The 20,472-nt window shown below is 43.2% G+C and overlaps 2 protein-coding genes across 4 annotated transcripts; one reads left to right on the plus strand and one right to left on the minus strand.

Annotated features, from left to right (window-relative positions):
* Positions 1-350: 350 nt before the first annotated feature.
* On the minus strand, positions 351-2,801 carry pgap2 (post-GPI attachment to proteins 2). Of its 2 annotated transcripts, none has more exons than XM_076284242.1 (2): positions 2,516-2,801; positions 351-2,049 (listed from the first exon to the last, which is right to left on the minus strand). In XM_076284242.1, the coding sequence occupies exon 2, from the start codon at positions 1,957-1,959 to the stop codon at positions 1,198-1,200; it is 762 nt and encodes a 253-aa protein (XP_076140357.1). In that variant the 5' UTR covers positions 1,960-2,049; positions 2,516-2,801; the 3' UTR covers positions 351-1,197. The 2 variants fall into 2 exon arrangements, with proteins under 2 accessions (XP_076140357.1, XP_076140356.1); XM_076284241.1 differs by having other exon boundaries at positions 2,497-2,801.
* An 80-nt stretch (positions 2,802-2,881) lies between these two features.
* ddx54 (DEAD (Asp-Glu-Ala-Asp) box polypeptide 54) lies at positions 2,882-14,817 on the plus strand. 2 transcript variants are annotated; one of them, XM_076284238.1, is made up of 20 exons: positions 2,882-3,144; positions 3,369-3,495; positions 3,593-3,663; positions 3,760-3,948; positions 4,075-4,124; positions 4,211-4,252; positions 4,343-4,438; positions 4,678-4,799; positions 4,925-4,986; positions 5,249-5,380; positions 6,408-6,618; positions 6,889-7,020; positions 9,913-10,134; positions 10,389-10,462; positions 11,049-11,255; positions 11,457-11,608; positions 12,171-12,284; positions 12,717-12,824; positions 13,154-13,263; positions 14,261-14,817. In XM_076284238.1, the coding sequence occupies exons 1-20, from the start codon at positions 3,013-3,015 to the stop codon at positions 14,515-14,517; spliced, it is 2,610 nt and encodes an 869-aa protein (XP_076140353.1). In that variant the 5' UTR covers positions 2,882-3,012; the 3' UTR covers positions 14,518-14,817. The 2 variants fall into 2 exon arrangements, with proteins under 2 accessions (XP_076140353.1, XP_076140354.1); XM_076284239.1 differs by having other exon boundaries at positions 12,177-12,284.
* The last annotated feature ends 5,655 nt before the right edge of the window (positions 14,818-20,472 follow it).

Consider the following 20,472-nt stretch of genomic DNA (forward strand, 5'->3'; position numbering starts at 1 on the left):
AATTGACCAGTACATGAAGTTACACAGGGAAAACAATTTCGTTAAAACACTGCCATTCTTCAATAGGCTATACAGACCAATAGAGTTGTTACTGAAATAATCTTCAGACTGAACTAGCTCTGAAACTAAATTAGTTTGTAATCACAGATTGAATGGCATTGCCTTAATAGATTGAATGGCATTACCTTAAGGAGGGCCTTTGTATTTATGCTGCAGCCTCCAAGATGAAGGCCAAAAACTACTAGTGATGAAATCGCTGATACCACGATTAGGTCTCGAGCCAGCCATTAAGCTGTTGGTCTTTTTTTCAGTGAAGTACTTTTTCATTCCCAAACTCTTGACTGCCACTATGTGGACAAACTGTTTAATTTCAAGACATCAGTAAAAATATAAGGTTGACAATGGCAACAGACATTTATTCAATTCAATCCAATCATTTGAAAAGCTGTTATCAAAGCTGTTTTACCATCAAGAAATAAAAAGACTACTTCAGTACAAATTAGCTATAAAATTCAAATACAATTTGAAATGACATTTACCTGAGTTACAATACACATTAAGCACAAAAAACATTATATATATATATATATCGCAGGTGTACATAGGATCAAACTAATTAAAATAATTTTGATTTGAACAAAGACCAATAAATTGTGCTATATGGCATTTTCAATACCATGTCTTGTCAGAGGATATGAAATATCAACCTTTGGTTCAGGACAGTTTTTAGTAGGTCACACCACCATCATAACCATCATAACTGTTGTCTTTATCATCATCATCATCATCATCATCATCATCCTTTGATTTCACATGTCATTTTATGGGTACAACATCCAGTCCTACACAAGCAAGGCATTATATCACAGACAGGAATTCTCTGCGTCAAATGACAACATGATACCACCTCTACCAGCATCTGAGTAAACTTTAGGACACAATCCACTGTGTACACAAATTGAAAAACATTATATATTTATATAGCTAGCATATCACTGCACACAGCACACATCATGTTGACACAAATTGGCCACAGTAGTCACATCTGTGAAGCATCAAATAGCCTAGCACAAAATGTAGTGTCGGTAGGGTAGGTAGAGAAGATGAGGCATATGCTTTGATTCAGGCCTTCAGAAGCAACTTATGTAGCAAGTTAACCTTATATTTCAGCTTTCAATACCTAGAGTCCACAGCCAATCAGAAGCGTTTGCCCTCTGGGGGCATGGCAACCATCACTTCCTTGTTCCCAAAGTCCCAGTAAGCAGTCATGTGGAATGCCATGTTGGAGAGGACCACCAAGTACTCGGAGAAAGCAAACAGGGTGTAGATGCCCGGCTCACAGTACTTGTTATGGCGCCTGAAGAAGTAGCCAGCGCAGAGGCAGAAGAAGATGTTGAAGAGGAAGATGCGCCACTTGTATCGGAAGGACTTCCTCTCCTCGAAGCCTGACCTCTTGATCACCTGCCACAGCCTGCATGTGCAGACCATGTGGAGGATGGAGCTCCCAATGAAGACGATAAAGCCGTTTTTGTGCAGGGAGTAGGTCTCCGTTGAGGACACGTAGGTAAGCAGCAGCAGGCCCACGTTCTCACTGAGCGAGGCCAGCAGTGTCAGGCCGCTGAGAAGCAGCTCTGGGAGTCTCACAAACTTTCCCCTGTAGAAGGAGAAGTAGGCGAACGCCAGCAAGAATCGCGGCGCTGAGTGCAAGCCGATACAGAACCTCCACACATAGCGCTCTGGTGTTAGGCTGATGGCCGCACTGATGGATGGGAGGTAGTTGGGCACCTGGCAGTGAGTGTAGGTGGAGTCATTGAAGTGTGAGATGAGTGAGGTGGCGACACATCCGATGAAGCCAATAAGTGGCAGGCTTACCGTGGCTACAGCAAAGTGGGTGAACTGTAACCGTATAAGAGGCCGGTCTCTGTCCCTGTCCAGGCTTACAAAAGGTATCTGAAGCATCCTGCATCAAACACTACCCGCTGACATCACAAATCATAGTGTCATTGAACGTTTAGCAGGTCCTGCGGCCAAAGGCGACTTGTCTCTCATCTGCAGATAGACAACACACTTGTTAAGGCTCCATGCACACACATTATGCTATTTTGGGTGTACCTCATCCTACTAGAAGATTAACTATAACAACAATCATCTAGTGGAGAGACTACATTTTTCTGTACAGGCCTAGCATGGCAAACATCAATTCAATGAATGACACGCTAAATATGCTGTATGAGAGGTGTGTCTTGGGTGGCTATCGTAAGTGTTAGCTAAGAAGTAGATTTAATGTTAATGTTCACAGGGTAAACATAAGGTCTACAACATTAACGTCACAGTATGTTACATTTGTGAAGCTAAACAACAGTCAAAATCAGCCACGCTCAACTCTACCAAAGCTAGCCGAATCCACAAGTGTCAGATTTAGAATGAATGTCACAATACTGCCGATCGAGCTGACAAATACAAATTATGTTATTATGCCATTAAACATATAGTCACCTCTAGGCTGTGGTGTTACCTAGCTAGTTAGCAAGTTAGTTTTCAACCTGAGGGGGGGGGGGGGGGGACTGGAGGTCGATATTCCAAGTTCCTTCCTCTTTCCTCGATGAAGTTGATGGCTAGCCAGCAAACGCTGATTCCGTTAGCTTGTACATTTAGCTGTGTTGCTACTGTACGGCAACTCTGTCTCTGTCGAGTGAGCGCGGTCTTAACATCGGGTACAGCACACGAGAAGGAAAATGGCATGCACCGATCTGAAATCTCTACATAACTACATTATCACCGTCCTCTGCCCTCGATACGATCCGATGGAAAACTAGTCATGATGTCATGCTCAGCGACGGTATACGTCAGTCATGTGCGCCATATTTCACACGTGTTTCAAAATGGCTCCCTTCTATTTGGTTGTCTTGTGCTGAATTGTTGTGGAAATAAATAGTGAGAATCTCCGAATTAAGCCTTACTGGCGAGATATCTGTTCCGTCACTAAGCTACGAAGACATCTAAAATTGGACAATGGCACAGAGAAAGAAGAAACTAACCAAAAAGAAGAGACACGGGCCGTCACACGGTCAAAATAGAGAACCAGAGGTGGACTCGGACGAAGGAGACTTTGAGTTGGCTGCCGAAATAAAGAACGATGATTCCGTAAGACCATTTTGTGATGAAACATCTTAACTTTAAGCTTTTCATATTCGGCTAACTTATAGTCATGTAAAACATTCTGTTTTCCTCTGGTGAACTTCCTAGTTGGCGTTAATGTAAACAGTGCACGTTGCAGCACAGCGTTGGATTGCAACTTGTAAAATGTGTTCTTTACTAACGTCAGCAGTTAAACTGTATATTGACAGCAAGTGTTCATATTCTATTAGCCCGGTAAAAAATTGCCACGGTTCCCAACATCATCTGACGCCCTGTCGGATGTCGAACCAGACACCAGGGAGTTGGTACGAGCCCAAAACAAGAAGCAGAAGAAGTCGGGAGGGTTCCAGTCCATGGGTGAGTTCTGGCACCTACAAAGCAATGAGCGGTATTCATATGTATTAGAAACTTGTCAAAGGCCAGCTAAAAATGCTTTTTTGTTTAATCTTTGCAGGGCTCAGTTATCCTGTCTTTAAAGGAGTAATGAAGAAGGGCTACAAAGTCCCTACTCCTATTCAGCGAAAAGTACGTATTTTGACATGTAAACAACTACATACGCTAAAACTTTTTCATAGTGTTATTGGTGTAAGTGATGGAGCAATGTCACTTTGTTCTTGACAGACTATCCCTGTCATTCTGGATGGAAAAGATGTGGTTGCTATGGCAAGGACCGGTAGTGGAAAGACTGCTGCTTTCTTGATTCCGATGTTTGAGAAACTAAAGGCTCCACAGGCCCAGACTGGTGCCAGGGCCCTCATTCTCACTCCAACAAGAGAGTTGGCGCTTCAGACCATGAAATTCACTCGAGAGGTATTATGTCTTTCGTAAGATCTTTTGTCATTACCTCTTTTAGATAGCCCCTTGAGTGTTATCTCTGTCTGGAAGTACAGAAGAGAAACATACCAATGTTAATTTGTGTTTTTCTTCTTCTTCCAGCTTGGTAAATTTGCTGGCTTTAAGACTGCATTGATTCTTGGAGGTGACAGGTAAAATACATTGTGACAAGATTATGAGAGTGCAATTGTCCTATGTGTTGACTGTGGCATTGACATGTTTGCATTTTATATTTCAGTATGGAGGAACAGTTTGCTGCTCTACATGAAAACCCTGACATGTATGTCGACTTTTCCCCAGTTGTTTGAAATACATACGTTACATTCACTTGCGGGATTGTTTATTTGACAAATTGCTCTACCTCCTGCAGTATTATTGGTACCCCTGGTCGTCTGATGCATGTCGTTATGGAAATGAACCTGAAGCTGCAGAATGTGGAGTATGTGGTGTTTGATGAGGCTGACAGGTAAGCATAACCCTAGAGTTACATTCGTAATCCATAAAAAGTCTTTAAATGTCTTATACATTATTTCTGATATTAAAGACCTTAAAATGTTTGGAATTGTATAAGGGCAGGCATTACATTTGATCTGGAGCAGAATAATTGTTGTTTAGCTTATATTCAAACTTGCCAACCTGTATATAAATATAATATTGTGGCCATCACAGGGTGTTGAGAGTAAATCATGAGTTTTTCCTGTTCAGGCTGTTTGAGATGGGTTTTGCTGACCAGCTTCAGGAGATTATTCGTCGGCTCCCAGACACACGACAGACGCTCTTGTTCTCAGCCACTCTTCCAAAACTGCTGGTGGAGTTTGCCCGAGCAGGTATATAAAGCTCCTGTCATACTGCTAGTGTAAAGAGTCTTCAGTACACAGTCTTTGAATTGATATGAATGAGTTGCCGTTGGGTAGGTTCATCTCTGGTTCATTTTATCATCTGGTTTTTGCAGGATTGACAGACCCTGTTCTTGTTCGTCTTGATGTCGACACAAAGCTGAGCGATCAGTTGAAGGTAATAAAATAACTCCATAATTAAGGCTATTAATGCGATAATGTTGTGTACTTTGTCATTGACTAAAACCCTGGGTGATCTGGGAGTAGTAAGCAGTACACCCATTGGAAATGTCATGAATTGATTAAGTAATTAAGTCTAAAGTACATGGTTGCATATATACCTAGTCAGCTTTATACTTTCTGTGTATGTAGAAATATTTAAACTTGTGTGTTCTGATTGTATGAGTTGTTGATGATGTACTCATCCCACCATGTCCCAGCTCGCCTTCTTCCACCTGAGGCTGGATGACAAGCCTGCCATGCTGCTGCACCTGCTCAGGAACGTGGTGAAGGCCCAGGAGCAGACGGTCGTCTTTGTGGCCACCAAACATCACGTGGAGTACATTAGAGAGGTGAGACGTGTGTAATGAACCTCATGAGACAATTTTACAGTATGTATTTTTTCCATCTTTGAACAATTTGTTCTCTTATCTGCTTGCTTCTCTCTACATCACAACAAATGTAGCAATTGTATGTGACTATCCAAGAGGAAAATATTAAGTTTGCACAATGTTAAACTTACATAGGTGAGAATGATTGAACGTAAGGCTATCCGGTAATAGTGTTATATCTCACACTCAAGATATTGCTTCTCTTTTCAATGTATCTTTCCCCATCTTTGTCTCCTAATGTGCATGCCACCATCATGTACACATATCTATGTAAGTTCTATGAACCAGTAGCAGCTATTTGTAATTATTATACGGCTCTTCGCAAGTAGAACGCTCCATTGACTGGAATGGGATTTCCCAAAGTTCTACCGGTCATTATTTTCGTCTAAGGGCGCTTTCATACCTATTTTGTTCCGAATCAATTGTTCTGAATCGATACAATTTTTCTCCATTGTCCCCTGGGTTTGTTTGTATTCACATGGCAACAAATGATATAACAAAGCCACGTGAGATAAATGTTGGTCTACAAACAAATCCACACACGATTAAATTGTCCCCTGATTGGTAACATTTGACAGCTGAAGATAGGCCTACTATCCCGCAGTCACCACCTAACCCCACATTTAACGTGGGCTATTAAGAGCTCCTTGTGTGTGTGTGTGTGTGTGTGTGTGTGTGTGTGTGTGTGTGTGTGTGTGTGTGTGTGTGTGTGTGTGTGTGTGTGTGTGTGTGTGTGTGTGTGTGTGTGTGTGTGTGTGTGTGTGTGTGTGTGTGTGTGTGTGTGTGTGTGTGTGTGTGTGTGTGTGTGTGTGTGTGTGTTGGCGCGTCAGGGTCTGGTTCGCCCTGTCGGTACTTATTTTCCCAATAATGACCGGTGTTCTATACAATATCCCTTACTTGTAAAACCTACTATTTCATCAAGGTCAGATTTCTGCCTATATTTCTTGTCCTTAAAGCAATACGTTTGTGTCCTTTTGTTTGTCTTCAGATGTTGACCTTAGAGGGCATTGAGGTTGCCTACATCTACAGTGCCCTGGACCAGACGGCCAGGAAGATCAACATTGGGCGCTTCGTCCACCGCAAAGCTATGGTGCTGCTGGTGACGGACGTGGCTGCTCGTGGTATTGATATCCCCATGCTGGACAACGTCATCAACTACAACTTCCCCTCCAAATCCAAACTGTTTCTGCACAGAGTGGGTGAGTGATGGGATTGTTGGCGTTGACGTTGGGATGTCTGATTGGCGTTCCCATGCTGTTCTCTATTGTAAAAAAACGATTCCTTTGCTCTGCATTCTGTCTGTATTGATGCCTATGTAGTTTCTAATAACGTAAAGGGAAAAGAGTTAGTTGACTGACTAGCTACTAAGTAAGTGAATGAAACCACATTTAGTATGAATGTAAACCCGATGTCTTTTGACTGATTGACATATTTCTCTCTGTTCTCCTCCTTCTGTGCCTGTGCCACAGGTCGTGTTGCTCGTGCCGGTCGAGGTGGAAAGTCTTTCAGTCTGGTGTGCCAAGACGAGGTGCCATTTGTCTACGACCTTCATCTCTTTTTGGGCAGACCCATCCAGTTTGCTTTGCCGGATCATGACCAAGGTATTTGTGGTTCAGAAGTCCATATGAAGCTTGATAAGTTAGAAGAGTTCATAGCTTGTTATTTATGGCATAAGACATTTGTGGCTACGAGAAGTTTATTGCTTGATATTTATGGCATAAGTGGGAACCTAGTGCCATCATTGAGATTCACTATTCTCTGAACATTTAGGATACTGGAATTCCATGTGCTCTGCTATAACATATGACAGTGTTCATCATGTGTGTAGGACTGCTTATCTTTAGCTATTCTAGTTAGCATCAATAATATATTTCTCTAGAACTAACTCTTTGCACTTTCACATTCAGTTCTCACAATTCAGTTTCAGACCATGTAATTCAATTTCAGTCTACCGAGACAAAAAAAAGCTGGTCGCTAAGGAAGAGCAATCGAATGCAGATCAATTGTGATCACAGCATGGGAGGCCTACATCTCCGTCAGCACATGACCAAAGCGTAGCGCGTAGCACTGTAGATACCAAAGAGCATAGCGCCCCCTCAGCAAGCCGTCTTTATGTCAGTTCTAGACAATGTGATGTGATTTATAGAAATGCTACTGCTTGTTCACTTAAAGCCCTGGACTCAGTCTACCACTCTGCCCTGAGATTCATTACTGGTGATGGCTATTAGCACTCATCATTGTGTCTCTATGGTAAAGTGGGTTGGTCATCTTTAACAGAGAGGAGACATAATCATTGGTATCTGTTTATTTACAAAGGTATTGTTGGGAAATTACCAGGTTATATTTCAAACATGCTTGTTTCGAATTCTGGTCACTATCAGACCAGATCAAATGACTGTTTGATGCTCAAGGTTCCTCGTATCCATTCTGAGTTGGGAAAGTCTGTGTTTTGTTATGGTGCTCCTACTTCCTGGAATGATTTTCAATGTAATATAAAAATTAACTCTCTACTTTTCTATAATCAATTCAGATCTGTGATCTCAAACCTTCCTATGTGAAATTGTACTTGTTTTAAGTAAACGTTATTTTATTATTTTATTATTATTATTTTATATATACAGCGGGGAAAATAAGTATTGAACACGTCAATATTTTTTTCAGTAAGTATACTTCCAGTGAGGCTATTCGCATAAAATTTTCACCGGACATTAGTATTAACTTAGGTAATCCACACATATATAAAAATCCAAACATTAATGTCTAAAAGTAGAGTTATGAGTAAAAAAGTGGAATGGCACAGGGAAAAAGTATTGAACACGCTAAGAAAAAGCAGTACACAAAGGCAAGAAATGGCAAGGAACAAACTGGAATTTATAAGTAGTTAGAGAAATTATCCCTCCTATCTGTGCAAATTGATATAAGCTGGGTTAGTACATACTGGTGGGCTATAAAAAGGTTGTTTGTTACCAAGGTGTCAAACAAGAAACATTTCATAATGGGTAAAAGCGAAGAGCTCTCCCAAGACCTTTGCAACCTTATTGTTGCAAAACATATCAATGGAACTGGTTACAGTGCACATCAAAACTTCCGAAGCATCCAGCAAGCAGTATTGGAGCCATTATCTGCAAGTGGAAGGAACATCACTGCATCATCACTGGCCATGCACAGGATCTCCTTGCAAGATTTCTGACCAGGAAGTCAGAAGGATAGTCAGAAGAGTAGCCCAAGACCCAAGGACCACTCGGAGAAAGCTCCAGAAAGACTTGGTACAGTTGTTACAGAGAAAATCATAGGTAATGCACTCCACCGCCATGGGCTCTATGCACGCTCATCCCGCATGACTCTATTGCTGAAGAAAAACATGTCAAAGCTCGTTGAAAGTTTGCTACACAACATTTGGACAATCCTATGAAATACTGAGAGAATGTATTCTGGTCAGGCGAGAGCAAAATTTAACTTTTTGGACGTCATACTACACACCATATTTGGAGGAGAAATGGCACTGTGCATCACCCTAAAAATACCATACCAACAGTGAGGTTTGGAGGTGGAGGCATCATGGTGTGGGCTGTTTTTCATCTCATGGTACTAGCAGACTTCATACAGTTGAAGGAATGATGAATTGAGTCATTTTGGTCTGGGAGAATCTTGACCATCCACCAGGATGATGAGGATGAGACATGGCTAGACCTTCCAGTAGGACAATGATCCAAACCATTCAGCAAAGGAAACTCTCAATTCGTTTCAGAGAAAGGAAATCAAGGCCCTGACTTCAATCCAATTGAACAGTTTTGGAAGTTAACTAAAGATCAGAATTCACAAGAGGGACCCCTGGAATCTTCAATATTAAAGGACTATTTGTTCAAAAGAATGGGCTAAAATCACACCAGAATACTGTAACTGGTTAGTTTTGTCATACAGGAAATGCCTTGAAGCTGTCATTACGAATAAAGGCCTTTCCACAAAGTATTTAAGAAATTTCAGCAGGCGTGTTCAATACTTTTTTCCTGTGTCATTCCACTTTATTACACATAACTCTACCTATGGACTTTAATGTTTGGATTTTTTTATATAGGTGGATTATCTGAGTTAATACTAATGTCTGGTGAAAATTTCATGCAAGTAGCCTCATTGGAAGTATACTTACTGAAAAAAATGTTGACGTGTTCAATACTTATTTTCCCCGCTGTATTTAAATTTACCTTCCTCCTCTATAATGGTATAGTTTATCTTATTATTTATTTTTTTTTGCTTTATTTATAGGTCTAGGCCTATACTTTTTACCTAAATTATTATACGATATCTTGTTATTTCATTGTTACTGTAGTCTCAGCTTCACTGAAAATGACTACCCTCAATGAACCTTAGAGAATAAATAAAGTTTGATTGCATGAATGAATGAATGAACAAATTAATGAATGTATCCATCCTACTGGTGATTGTGAATAAAGTACCTAATGTGTGTGTGCATGCATGCGTACATGTGTGCGTAGATGCTGATGGTGTATTCGGACGCGTGCCCCAGAGTATCCTGGATGACGAAGAGGGGCAGCTCATCACGGCCCATGAAAACTCTGTTGAGCTGCAGACCCTCAAGCAAGTTGCTGAGAACGCCTACAAGCAGTACCTCAAGTCAAGGCCCAGCCCGTCTCCTGAGTCATTCAAACGGGTCAAGAACACCGATTTCGCAAGCATGGCAGTCCATCCCCTGTTAGGTGAGCCAGCTGTGATCTATTTGCACTGTACTCTATCTGTTGAAGCGGTTTACAGGTTTTATAAGCAGAATGTTTCCAAACATTGTACTCATGGTTTGTTCAGTGACTGTGTCTATGAATGTTTATATTTATATACTTAATTGCATATTTGTGTATTTCTATAGAACACTGTATTTTACTGTATTTTGTGTCTGTGTTTAGTATTCCTTGTAGCATTCAGTATGTTGTAGTGAATATTTAACATGTGTTTGCAGGGTCAGGTCTGGAGAAGATGGAACTGGAGAGGCTGCAGATGGTGGACTGCATCAAGAGCTACAAGTCCAAAGTGGTGAGTAGAGACAGACTTTCTAATGAGGAGACACAGCGTTTAAAAAAAATCCTTCATAAAAATGCATGGGGTTAGTTCATAACACCAATATGGCAGTTGACTACATATATATGCCCCTTCCGCGGTAAAAAGTCGACATGTGAATACATCATGTCAATCCTGTGGTGTGTTGTGAATACATTGTGCCAGTCATGTGCCACTGGAGCGAGGTTGGTACGTGAAGTCTTCTGCCCAAAATAGATGCCCGAAAGTGTGTTGCAATATCGCCACCGAGTGGAGGGACTTGCCTAAAGGGACTTTGGTAGAAACTTTTGATTTGAGAGTGTATCTAGAGTGGCCAAAGATCTATTTCAAATAAATGCTGGGTTTTAGGTCTTGCTATTTCTGTCCTTGCTCTGTCCTTTTTTAAGGCTATTTATATTTATTTTTATTGTACAAAAAAAAATTTGATTAGAAATTGAAACCTTGATACGTATCAGTATATGTCACTTGTATGCTAATCAAGATTAAAAAAAAGACAAAAAGGTTTTAAAAAGTCAGATGTATATAAATCATCTTAAGCTAATTTGCCAAATTTTCATTTCAGACGATATTTGAGATTAACTCTTCGAACAAGACCAGCGCTAGTGAGGTGATGCGAGCCAAGCGCAGCAGAGACCGCCGACTGGTGGACAAGTTTGCACGGACCCAGGTGGAGCGCTTCGCTGAGAACAAGTTCCACCAACCGCCCGTCCCCTCCACCTCAACTACCACAGCCAACGAAGATTATGAGGAGGAGGAAGAGGACATCCGGGTGAGTGATGAGATGAAAGGCAGTTAAAGCAGGATGGTGAACCATCAGTCTCTCTTGATTTTATAGATCAAGTGCCATGAAAACAATTGTGTGTTCTCAACTTCCGTTAAACCAGAGTAGTAAATGATCATTCTAGCATTTCTAAAGTAGCATACTTTCATCACTTTATCTAATTTTTTGTGTGTTTGTATCCTTTTCAAGGGTGTGTTTGCCGAGGTGGTGGGTGGGAAACGTAAAAAGAATTTGGGAGAGGAAGATCCCGAAACCCCCCATGGCAAGAAGAACAGGCAGTCTGGACGAGACGAGGAGTTCTACATCCCCTACAGGCCCAAAGATTTCAACTCCGAACGAGGGTATATACACACAGAGACATATATATCGTTTCCTGAATTACATTTACATTTGGGTCCATTTGTATATACTGTGCTGCATTTGTTTACATGGAAATTGACATGTTTATGCTAATGGGCTTTCAGAACAGAAGAGTTTCATCAATATGTGCTCCTCCTTCCCTTCCTCTCACTTTAGTTCTCCTGGTTGCTTACTGGATAGTTCAGTTCCAGGGTCATGAACCTGATGAAAAGCCCCTAAGTAATGTTTGTGTAAACGGATGGCGACCAGCACTATTTATAAAGTTTGTGCTCTTAGAAAACCAAAGTTCAAGGGATTGTTTGGTTTGGTTCTTAAATATAAGCTTTGTTTTGTTTCGAGACTCTAATGTTTGATCTCTCAACAATGTTGTTCTCTTAAATGTTTATTTGTGTGAATGGGTTCTCTTCTGTTATCAATTGAAAGAAGTAGACACATTGAGAAACATGTCTGTCTTTAACACTAGCTTGTAAAATGCATTTAATATCAGAATGGCTATTTTATAATTCAGTCATGCTTATTGTGTGTGTGTGTGTGTGTGTCTAGGCTCAGCCTTTCAGGTGAGGGCACCACGTTTGAGCAGCAGGCCTCCACAGCTGTACTGGACCTGATGGGAGATGAGAATACCACACTTGACCAGCACAAGAGCGTCATGAGATGGTGAGAGGTCATCTTTGATCAATCATCAGCTATCATCTTACATACACTGCTTCCTAAAAAACACATACACGCATACAGAACTTTTGTCACCCACGCATTCAGACACGCACACACACGGACGCACGCACGCACGCACACACACACACACACACACAAAGTGAAAAGTCCCAAAACCCATATGATGTACATTTACTACACTTTTGCCTCTCACTCACTCACTCACTCACTCACTCACTCACTCACTCACACACACACACACACACTCTTTCTCTCTCTCTATATATATATATATATATATATATATATATATATATATATATATATATATATATATATATATGTGCACCATGCACAGCTTTCACACCATAGCAGACCACATTCTCCTGTAGTCTTATGGCTCCACCTCACCCATTCCTATGTGTCTCCTCTCAGGGACCGCAAAAGGAAGCGCTTTGTACGTGACACGGGCAAAGAAGACAAGAAGAAGAAGGTCAGACTGGAGAATGGACAGGTGGTCAGCGCCAAAAAGAAGAAGAACTTGTATCCTTTCTTGCCATTGTTACTGTTGAAATGTTCAGGTTGGTGTTGGAGGATGTGTTTGATTTAAGTGAATTTCTATTCAATGTGTGAGTGCTTGCAGACAATGAACATGTATTGAGTATTGAAAAATGGTAGTTTTACCGCGCTTTCCTGCAACAGTCCAGGAGAGGACCGGTCATGCAGTAAAAAGGAAAGGATCACCGGAGCACACAGATGTTTAGAGTGCTTATTTTAATTTAGGTTTGCCACACCTTCAGTGATTGTGTTTTTTTAATGTATTGAGTGTTTGTTTGATTGAGAAGACCACATGTACCTTGACGATATGTTAGTTACGAGCAGTGGAAGAAGAAGAACAAGATGGACGATGATGACGATGGCTCTGACGGAGAGACTGGACGTGGTAGAGGTGGAGGTGGAGGACAGATGGGAGGCCGTGGAGGTAAGTTAGGAACTCAATCATGTGGACAGTTGTGTCTTACAGACTTCATTGATGTGCAACTGGCGAGCAGTGACCAAAGTCCTCTGCGCATGAAATTAAACTATAATGTGACATTGCACTGACCCCCCCATATATACACTTAGGATCTTGCTTATGGCATTAATTAGTAAAATGGCCAGATACCTTGTCTCTTCTGAAAACACTGAAGCTAAGCAAGTGTAGGCGTGGGTAGTACTTGGATGGGAGACCTCCTTAGAAAACTTAGCTGCTGCTGGAAGTGATTGGAGGTTGGAGGGTGGCTAGCGGGTGGGCTCTTCCCACTGGCTAAAAATCAGTCCTACAACAGTGACGGGGACACTGCTCTAGGGTATGCTGTCCTTCGGAGGAGACATTAAAACGAGGTCTTGAATCACTGTGGTCATTCTAGATCCCGTGGTACTTACCCCAAAGGATAGGGGGGATTCTCTGGTGTACTAGCTAAATTCCCAAACTTCAGTCAAATAAATTACTTTTTATTAAGTAAATTAATAAGTTTTGGCATGTGTGCACATATAGCCTGTTGTCAAAGTACATCCTGAATAAAGTTGTGGGTTAAATTCATGGCTTCTACCATTGTGCCCTTAAGCAAGGCTCTTAAAGGATAATTCCGGTATTTAGCACTTTGAGTCCCTTTTCTGTTTTGTTTTGGATGAACTAGAGTGGTGGACACCGAAATTTTGACGATGGGTCCTGTCTCGTCTTTCTGACTCGTTTTGAATCGCCTTTGACAGTTTCAGAGTGGCTGGCTATGGGCATGCACAAACAACCCTTAACGTTCTTTATTAAAACTGTGGAATTATCCTTTAACCCTCTGTTACTCTGGTTGAGTTGCTCTGGAGAGTCTTACCTTTGATATAATTGACGTATGTAAGTCGCTTTGGATAAAAGTGCCAGCCAAATGAATAAGTAAGGTAAATATCCGTGTCTCCACACTGATGGTGCTCTGTGGTCCCTGCAGGTCGTAGAGGAAGGAAGGGGCCAGGAAGAGGCCCAGCTGGGCCCCAAAATGGCGGAGCCCCGAAGGGCGTACGCTCGGAGCTGAAGAGCCGCGAGCAGATCCTGAAGGAACGCAAGAAGCAGAACAAGCAGAAGTTCCTGCAGAGCGGCGGCCTGCAGAAGCTGCGCGGCAAGAACCGCCAACGAGTCAACGACGTCATGAAGTCCGGCTTTGGCCGCGGCGGACAGAAGAAAGGCAAAATGAGGAAGAGGATGTAAGAATGTCTGTAAGGGTCTAGGTCCGTGAGGGCAACCGAGGACTTCAGGACTGGGTGACGGACGGACCCACCCACCCTGCCGGTTTGGACACACACACCCAGCCAAGGAGTGGGGTGAGAGTGGTATGAAAATAGACACAGATGATGCTCTGGAGTGACGTTAGACTAAATGGACACCAGGTAGTTCACTTCCTGTGTCTCTCTTCATGTGCCACGGTGGTCTCTTGTCATACACTTTGTACATGTATATTTTTTAACAATATTAAGTCCAATACAGATAAGATATGCTTGAGTGATTGCATGTGTGTGTGTGTTTGTGATTTTTCTTGGTCAGTGCAATTCTGTGCTAAGAATTTAAAAAGTTTGCCCATTCAATCGAGACAGGTACTTAGAAAAGTTGGTATATATATAAATAAATAAACCAACAAACAAAGCATTGGAAAACAACAAAACAAAATCTGGCACACTGCTGCTCCCTTGACATACTTATTAAACCTCTCACCAGAAGATGTTGTGTGGAGCCACAAAGTTCTTCATCAGATGCTGAGCTATGAGAAGATGGCCCATAAAGTAGACAGAGCAGAGCGGCACTGAGTCAGTTCATTGCAGTCCGTGAAGCGTTTTTAATTCATCATCTGGGCCGCAAGTCCCGTTCGTCGAACTCCCCTGCCGAGCAGATTTGCCTCGGGAGTCAGGAGGTCTGGACAGTGTCCCCGTTTGTGTGATGCATCTCTCTGAAGGCTCTTCATCAAGCTGAGGTTTAGACTTGGCAGCCAATATGACTGCATGCTAAACAAGTCAGTATGCGGGGGCCCAACATCTTGACAGTGCAGCCTCTATCAACTTTTACACTAGCAGAGTTAATCCACTAGGTGGCACTGCAGTACAGTCCCAGAGACTGTTACAGACAGTATTAAATGGCAGCAGTGACCAGCTTTAAAATCTGTAGAGGGCTCAAATCAATAGAGTGGAACTTGTGTGTCCTCCAGGCTTTCAAGTGTGGAACTTGTGTGTCCTCCAGGCTTTCAAGCTATGTTAACTGAATGTTAGCAGCATGCATGTTAATGTTAGCAGCTTTCCTTTAGTTCACAGTAAGAAAATGGCACCAGGGACCTATAGTCTCAAATAGTTTTATCTCTCTAAAAACAAACAAATATTGTCCTATGTACACACATTTAGCAGAAAACATCTCAAGTTCCCTGTCTTCGCTAGTTTGGGCAGCTGAAAAATATGCTGTGGTTTGTCTCTGTGAGAGTGGCTAGGTGATGGGCCGTGTGTACGCAGAGCAAGACTGTAGATCCCCATCTGGTTACAGTTAGATGCTAGCTGGTGTTTGATGATATGTGCACATGTTATCACCGGGTTATCTACGACCAGACCCCCTAGACCACAATGAAGATTTGTGGCATCCATTTCCACTTGTGAGTCTGTGCTAAACTTGAAAAGATGGCCGGCTCATTCATAATTGTCAGCTGTATTCTGAGCGTACTGGCAGAGACGCTGCTGGTATGGCTCACAGCTCGACCACTTCCCCTAAAATCATCCAGGTGTACTCATGTAAAAAACATTTAATTTATTTATTTCTGAAAAAAAAATATTTTACTGAGTTGTTGAGAAGCCTTTGGAAGATATTGAATTGTTCAGGCTCCTCCGTTCGAAGACAAGAGGAGACAAAAATATTCCTCTACTTTTTAGAAATAAAATGGTTCTACTTTTTTAAAACACTTTTACACAACATTTGTATAATTAACTGAAATGTGGGAAATAATGACACCCTTTAGTGATAGTCCTTCATTGAAGGACAATCCATTCAACAGAGTTCAAATGAAGGGTCAGTCGGCCGTCGTACCATATAAATCTGAATTCGCCGCTCCCCACACTCTCCCCACTGATAGAGGAAAATGCCTGTAGCAGTGGAGGCACAGTAGGACGAGGGTCTGTAAGCCCCCCTCATCTGATAGGAGTTAATCCCTCAAAGAGACACACTGCACACACACACACACACACACCCTCCAAACCACCACAGCAACCACTACACACCCCTCCACCACCCCCACTCTGACCCTCTTCCACCCCCCCAGTGACTGCCAGAGGACGTACGGGTGGTGCTGGTGGTTGGTTGGGGGGGGGGGGAATCTGTGAGCCATGGCTCTGAAGAGGCTCTCCGCTGTGGCCCGGCCTTATCTGCCGTTCCCAGGGCCGACACAGCATCCACTTCAGATAGGCCACGGGGAGAGACGGCAGCCACAAGGGCCCCCGGACGGACACAGGAGCCGCCGGTCACGGGAGTGTGGCTCGGCACGCCGAGGAGGCCGTGTGAACGCGTTACGAAACGCACGCTGTCGAGTGGCCTGTCCATGGTGACTAGAGGGGTTTAAATTCTTGCTGTCTATATTTGACACTAGCTTTAAATTACAACAGATGTGGTGAATACTGTACGATTAGCTGTAGTAAGATCTGTGATAAAGTGTAGAGCAATTATTAAGAGAAAAATAGAAAATGAAATGCCATGACAATAGTCATGATCAATATCAGACTCAGTCATGATTTGAAAGTCTTTGTGTCAGCACAATGCACATGGATATGGTTGTTTCTCAGTCAGCTTTCTTGTTTACTCCTCTTCCATGTCTGCCACTGGGATTGCCAATGGCTCCCCTATGCACAGCTGCACTGATAAAATGGCCGTCACTCTTTCTCCACCTCTCACTCTCCGAGATGGGCCCCTCCAGGGGTGACAGGACTGATGGGTCTGATGCTTAGCCTACACACACACTCTTTTTTTACCTCTCACACACAGTCACACCTCCAGGGGCTCGGACCTGCTGACGGTGCATCTGTGCCCAGGCCAAGCCTATACGCTACCGGCTAACCGGGCCTCTGTTCCCGGTGGACACCGGGTTCCTCTGGAGAGGCGCTTTGGCTCGGGGAGCCCTGTTAAAACCATCACGCAGGTCTGGCTGGCCCCTGCGCCTTCTCCTGTGCTGTAATTAGAGCGGCTCTCGTGTTAAAATGAGGGAGCGCTGAAGTGATTTTTAGCACGCCCTGCTGTAAAGGCACTTACAGTCATTCTGGGAACTCTAAAAGTGAAGCCTTGCCGCAAAGCATAACTACATGGCCATTTGGCACTTGTCAGGCAACAAAGGCAAAAGGCTCTGCGATTATGCATCTTTTGTGCTGGATAATGACTTGGATGGTCTGTGTATCTTGCACGCTAGGTCACCACATTCATTTTTTTTATATAATGGAGTAAATGTTTCTTTTTATTCTTCCGTTTTTCATACATTTGTGTTGGTTTTTATGTATTTTTGGGTGTTTTATTTGGTTTCCAATTATTTTAACATAAAAAGAAAAGAAAACAAAAAAATAACTGAAAGCATATGCCACATAATTAGGCATACTTGGAATCACAGTGCATCCACCAGTTTTCCTCGGTCCAATTTTAGCCGCAAGCACATTCTAGTATGTATGGAGACATCCTCCCCCAAATGCCATCAAATGCACATAATAGATAGTCAAGACTTGACCACAAGATGGCGCTAAATCACATGAAAGGGGTATGAAAGTTCCTTTTCCCTGCTGGCATCCATTTTAAATCCTGGATTCCTGAATTTCGGGGCTTAAGGGGGTGGGGGCGGGGGTCATTTTTAAAGATCGAGCATCAGTGATCAGAAACGCTGCCTCTTTGCATCCCATCTAATCCGTTATTTTTCTCCGGAAGCACGTAGCACGCCGGCACCCCTGTTGCGTCCGAATGGACCTTCCTAATTGGGACCCTGAGACCCCCTCGGAGATCCGACGTCTCCACACACCTCTGGACCCTCAATCCCCCCCCCCCCCAAAAAAGCTCTCTGCTGATTGGCCAGCGCGCCAACCAATGACGCATTGACACTAACACACCAGAGGCCCTCGTTTTGGGCGCGTTTTGAATGGAACAGCGAGCGGTGGTAGACACCCGAAATGTGAGAAAAACTTTCCATTCAAATCGAGGTTATTAATGAATCGGCCACCGGCCCCCACAAAAGACAAAACCCACATGTTCTGCCTTACCCCTTCGATATTTACTTAATCTGATTAAATTTCCTTTTTTTGCACTTCTCCCCTACTCCGCCTCCTCCATCTCCACCTCCTCCCCTCCTCTGTAATTCTTTAATGATGGTGTAGATGCCAATGGCAGCTCCATCCTCTAGAGGAAACAGGACATGTAGCTTTTCTCCGACGGCTGTCGCCACCACCACCACCAGACCCACCTATCAGTGGTGTATGAAATGCAGGCTGCAGGTCTACATGGGGAATGTCCAGGGGGTACAGCCCCCGATGGAAGATCTGCTGGACACCTCTCTGTGTCCCACTGCTATAAATCTTAATACACTCTATTAGACAGCAGGGCCTGCATTCAGATCTCAGCCATTAGTCAGACACACACACACACACACACACACACACACACACACACACACACACATATGATAGACACGCAGAGCCATGAGAGAACGTGCTGCAGGCTGCGAGATCGGGGTCCCTTCTTTCCCCTAGCAAGGCTTCTCTCGTGTACAAAGCTCCTCTCTCTCTCTCTCTCTCTTTTTCCTTCTCTCGCTTTCTCATCTAATCTCTCTCTCTTTCTCACTCTTACCCTTTCTGTCTATCTCTGGGCTGATCCTTACGAATCGTCTCCATTGGCCAAATGGTTCCCCCTAAACCCAGGATTGGAGCCAGCATGGTATGATGTGAATGATGTGTTATTTTTATGGGTGTAGGCCCCCCTCTGAAAATTTAAACAGAAGGGGATATTCATGATGCTGATCCATTATTTAAGGGCTATTTTGTTTTTGTTTGTGCCTGTACAAGTGCATTTTGTTATTATGTGTGTGTGTGTGTGTGTGCATCTGCATGTGTATTTGTTTTAGCATGTTTGTGTGCATGCATGCATGCATGTATGTGTGTGTCTGAGTGGGCAGGTTTGTGTGTATGCATGCTTGTGTGTGTGTGTGTATTGTTATGTATGTGTGTGTCTGAGTGGGCATGTTTGTGTGTGTGTGTGTGTGGAGGAGGGTGGAGCGAGGTAGCCTGGTTTCCCTATGACCAGAGGCAGTGGGCAAATTCTGTGCTCCAGATTTAGTTTGGCCAAATGCACAATCTGGCATGAAAAATCCCCCCTGTGCTGTGCTCATTCCTCTCCTCTCTGCCGTACCCCCTCTCAATGGCTCTCCCTAATACTGAGCTGATTGGGAGCCAACAGACTGTGCTTGAAAAGAAAAGTATGAGGAAAATATTTTTTTTGTTAGTTAATATTTTTGGTTAAAAGAAATAACATTTAACATTTTAGATTTTTAACTTCACACAGAGATCCATTTTTGTAACCATGTGAGGCAGAAAAGGGGACAGGTGGTGTTTTTTTTTTTTTTTTTTTAACAAATGACCTGATCACAGATTTACTCAGTAATCATTTAATTATTTTTATTTATGATGTGCAGATGTTGAGACTATAGATCCCTTACCATGGGATGCAGTTTAGAGGGAGGAGGTGGGTCTGTGTGTGTGTGTGTGTGTGTGTGTGTTGGGGTGGGGGGTGGCTGGTCTGGCCAGGGGCCAAAGCAGGGTTATTTTGGCAGGGCGGGCCCAGGTGCCCTATGGTCTGATGGTGAGAGCCCCATATAAAGCCGTGCCGGCGGGGAGGGTGGAGAGCAGGTTATCAGCGCGTCTGACGCGTCTCACGAGGCCGACTCGTTTGCATCTAGTCAACACCTTCCGCCCACTCAGTGCTCAGCCGATCCGCCCTGGACTTCCTGATGCGACCCACGGCTCCTGCAAGCTACCCCCCCCCCCCCCACACCCAACTCATACACACACACACACACATCAACCCCCCACATCCAACTCATACACACACACATCAACCCCCCACACCAACACAGACACACATCAACCCCCTCCCCACTTCACTGCCTGGAAATGAGTT

Source organism: Alosa pseudoharengus, unplaced genomic scaffold (assembly GCF_046254945.1).
Source record: "Alosa pseudoharengus isolate Yale_2024_CS ecotype anadromous, Long Island Sound unplaced genomic scaffold, YU_APseudo_1.1 YU_APseudo_1.1_scf_14, whole genome shotgun sequence".
NCBI classification, from domain to species: Eukaryota; Metazoa; Chordata; class Actinopteri; order Clupeiformes; family Clupeidae; genus Alosa; species Alosa pseudoharengus.